At 41.0% G+C, this 3,895-nt stretch overlaps 1 protein-coding gene across 1 annotated transcript in view; it reads right to left on the bottom strand.

Annotated features, from left to right (window-relative positions):
* LOC143300283 (uncharacterized) overlaps positions 1-3 on the bottom strand; it is a 4,975-nt gene extending 4,972 nt beyond the window's left edge. The window contains exon 1 of the mRNA XM_076613879.1: positions 1-3. This exon is cut by the window's left edge and continues 98 nt beyond it. Within this exon, the coding sequence (XP_076469994.1) occupies positions 1-3 (3 nt within the window).
* Between the last annotated feature and the right edge of the window lie 3,892 nt (positions 4-3,895).

Genomic DNA, 3,895 nt, shown 5'->3' with positions numbered 1-3,895 from the left:
CATATTTGATCTGGCCAGAAAACATCACATAAAGGGAAAGACGTGAGCCAAAAAACAATAATGATGGTGAGGAGGAAGAGGAGGAACATAATGCTATCGATGATGATCCATATTTTAAGCAGAAAACTCCTGTGTGAACACGGATTCCATATTCCAAAGGATTACACACACACACACACACACACACACACACACACACACACACACACAGAGAGAGAGAGAGAGAGAGAGAGAGAGAGAGAGAGAGAGAGAGAGAGAGAGAGAGAGAACAAAACAAAACAAAACAAACAAAAAAACAAACAAAAAACAACAACCAAACAACAACAACAAAAAACAAAACAAAACAAACAAAAAACAAAACAAAACAAAACAAAACAAAAAAAAAACAAGAAAAAAAACACAAAAAAACCCACTGGTCATTTCTTTGCAAAGATCCAGCATGAGAAAAAACTTTTCTTTTTATTTTATGTCACTGACTTACATTCGGTTTTGGCTTTTTTGTCTTCATTTTTTTTGGGTTTTTTATTTTGTGTTTTTGTTGTTGTTGCTGTTGTGCTCCGTTTGTGGTGTTCATTTCCCCTTTGTTTTCAGAAAGAAGGAAGGTAGCACAATGGTTTGGGTGCGTGTCTGTCAATGCAGTGTCTTTCAGGGTCTGGTTTCGAATTTCGGTCAAACCTTTTCTCCTACATTGGATTGGAAAATCAAACTGGGCGTCTAGTTATTCGGATGAAACGATAAACCGAGGTCCCGTGTGTCGCGCACTTGGCGCACTGAAAAAGAACCCATGGCAACGAGAGTGTTGTCCTCTGGAAAAAAAAAATTTGTAGAAGAATTTCTCCCTGACAGACACACAGATGTATGTACTCAAGGCCTGACTAAGCGCGTTAGATTATGCTGCTGGTCAGGCATCTGTCTAGTAGATGTGGTGTAGCGTATATGGAATGGACCGAACGCAGTGACGCCTCCTTGAGAAACCGAAACTGAAACTTACATTTATTATCTGTCGGATCGTTTTCAAAAATATGGCTGCCAATATTACACTGAAAGCCACCTTCATTCAGTCTTCACAGGCCATGAGTTGCAAATATCGTTCAGGTTCTTGACAGGTAATTCAGCAACTGCGAGTGGCATGGTTAATTAACACAGTCTCAACGTTTTATTCAGTTTTTTTTTATATTTTTTAAAATTAATTTCTAATGAAACTATAAGAGACATGCATGTCAGCTTGGCCAATCAGTCCACGACTCTAATACAGTTTCCTTAATCTGTGCTCTGATTAAGCAAATGTCCTTTTTTCTTTTAACAGTGAAGACAATGTATGCATAGTTAATATGCTCTCTGTCGAAGAGTAATTATTTGAATTAATGATAGTTTTTTTTCTTCAAAAGAAAAGACAGAAAGCACGCACTCTACCATGGAGCAGCGGTCGTGTTTCGTTTGTTTTCATGATAGAAACGTCACTTTTAATTTTCTCAAATAAATTTAAAAAAGAAAAAGAAAATGGACAGCACACACACACACACACACACACACACACACACACACACACACATTGCAGAACAGTAATCATTTTTAACGTAATCTTCAACTTTCCTTTCATTTTAAAAGCTCAGTCTGTACCATCTGAACAAGTCTTCAACGTTTCCCCAGATGTTAACACATTCTTCAATATTACCCCCATCATCTTAGATGAACAGACTATAAATAAATAATATATAAACCTCAGGTGTTTAACGCATTCTTCATCATTTCACCAATTTTTCTGACACAGTCTTTGTCACAATCTTCAACATTTTCCCTTTTTTTTCTTTCTTTTCTTTTCTTTCCTTTTTTTTTTTTTTTTTTTTTTTTTTTTAAAGAAAATAACAACAATCTTCAATGTTTTCCTATATTCCAAAACAGTTTCAACATTATAAAGAAGAAAAAAAAATGGGGAAAAAGTCTCGACAAGTCAGCAGCCGAAATGAATACAACTGAATAAATGCTGCTTTTTCGTCATCACAAGAAAATACCAGATTGCAGGAAAAGCAGAGAAGACATGCATGCAGCCCGTATGATGGCGCTCCTTGTGAGAAGCTGGTTTGGACATTGTTCAAGCTCCGCCCCTTTTTCCAGACTTCGCGCGGTTTTCTTACCTTTATTTTTAGCAGATGGAAACGAAACAGAAACCGCGGCGGTGGGGAAATATTGATCTAGAATCCTGTGAGACCAGTTCCGACTGGAAAGTAAACTGTGGTGGTGAGTAATGGTTCCATGTTGTTTTTGCAACTGACACAACAACCCGACATCCGCTCACGTCACAAAGTGTTCTCTGAACCAAAACAAAAACAAAAAAAACGGCACATGGGTGGAAATGGTGGGTGTGTGTAGGTGAGGTGTGGGAGGAGGTGGTGGAGAGGGGGGTTAGGGGGTGTTACGTTACACACGACAAACACAAGAGTTAGCATAGACTTTTAGCGAGGTGTTACGCAGTTCCAGTCTATTCTTAGGCCCCCCCCCCCCCAGCCCCCCTCCCGCGGGGTTCAAAATCTGGCTGGCTTGGATTACCTCTGCTGGTTTGTGTAGACTGTTCTGAAATGATCCCTCCCCCCCCCCTTAGCCCCCCCTTCCCCCCACCCCTGTGGGTAATGGTTTCAACTGGTCAAAACTATCTCCTCACGCTATAGAAGTGTCATTTTCTTTTCATAATTATCATTTATTCAGTTTTTTGTTTTTTTCCCTAGGGGAGGGGGGTGGGGCATGGGGAGGGGGGAGGCGTATTTGGCCCAGTTAGAATCAATAGACTTTCAAAGGAGAATTTCCCCGCGTAAGTCTCTGGTAACGGAGGAGGATGGGGAGGGGGGACGGAGGGGGGGTGTCAGTAAAGGCTAGCCCAGAACACCCCTCTTCTTTTTTTCTCAACAGCTGCATATAAATGAAATGTTTTCGGGGCTTAAGTTATAGGTTCCCCTTGCCGGGAAAGGGACTTTATTCAACGGCTATGTTAATTAAGGAATGTTGGCAATGAGGTTGAAGATTGTAATAAGAACACACTCGCACGCACGCACACATTCCACCCAGATTGTGTCTACGTGGCAGCATAATATGTCAACAAGACGCTTCATCCAAAAACTCTGAGATAGACCTCCACCCCATTCATTCGAGACCAGTCCAGAATTATCCCAGGGTAAAATCCATGGGGGTTGTGGTGTGGGCAATGACTGGGGCTGTTACAATGGACTTCATCGTGGTCCAATCATAATGGACCACTCTCACGACTTCCGGTAAAGGATGTCGTTGTGTGGTCTGCACCAATGATTGGCGCACGTGACTCTACAAACCCGTGGACCAATCGTTGTGCGAAAAATAAAAGGCGCAATGAATATTCACAATGTTATAGAAATTCATATTCCATTTTCATTACAGGTGTGTGTGTGTGTGTTCGTTCGTTCTTTTGCTTAACGTCTATCCACATTTGTGATTTTAGATGAAAATCCATCATCTTCCCCACCCCAACTATGCCTTAAGTCATCACTACTTTCCCTGTTCCTCTCTCCTCAATTAGCATTAAAAAAAGAAGAAGAATATAAACGATTTAAAATAAACTAACTAGTTGTAAAAACTGTTCGAAAGTGCGGTTGGTTCGTTTCTATTCCAAGAGAGAGGGGAGCAGACAGGGGGATATAGGATCGACTAATTATGCATACACTCGCTTGCTTTCCTCACACCAATAGCAGGGCCACATGGAGTGGTTTTTATGGAGTGTTCACTTTACAATACAGCACACACACACACTAAGCAGTTCACCCTACTTAGCAAAAGAGATTTTACCTGACCTGGGTTTTGGTTTTGTGTTTGTGTTCCAGGTGTGCCGCTTGTGGATGCTGCTTGTAGGTGCTGCTTTAGGTGTAGGGTG

Source organism: Babylonia areolata, chromosome 26, assembly GCF_041734735.1.
Source record: "Babylonia areolata isolate BAREFJ2019XMU chromosome 26, ASM4173473v1, whole genome shotgun sequence".
Taxonomy (NCBI): Eukaryota; Metazoa; Mollusca; class Gastropoda; order Neogastropoda; family Buccinidae; genus Babylonia; species Babylonia areolata.
The sequence above is the reverse complement of the archived record's forward strand: the minus strand, read 5'-3'. Positions and strand labels throughout refer to the sequence as shown.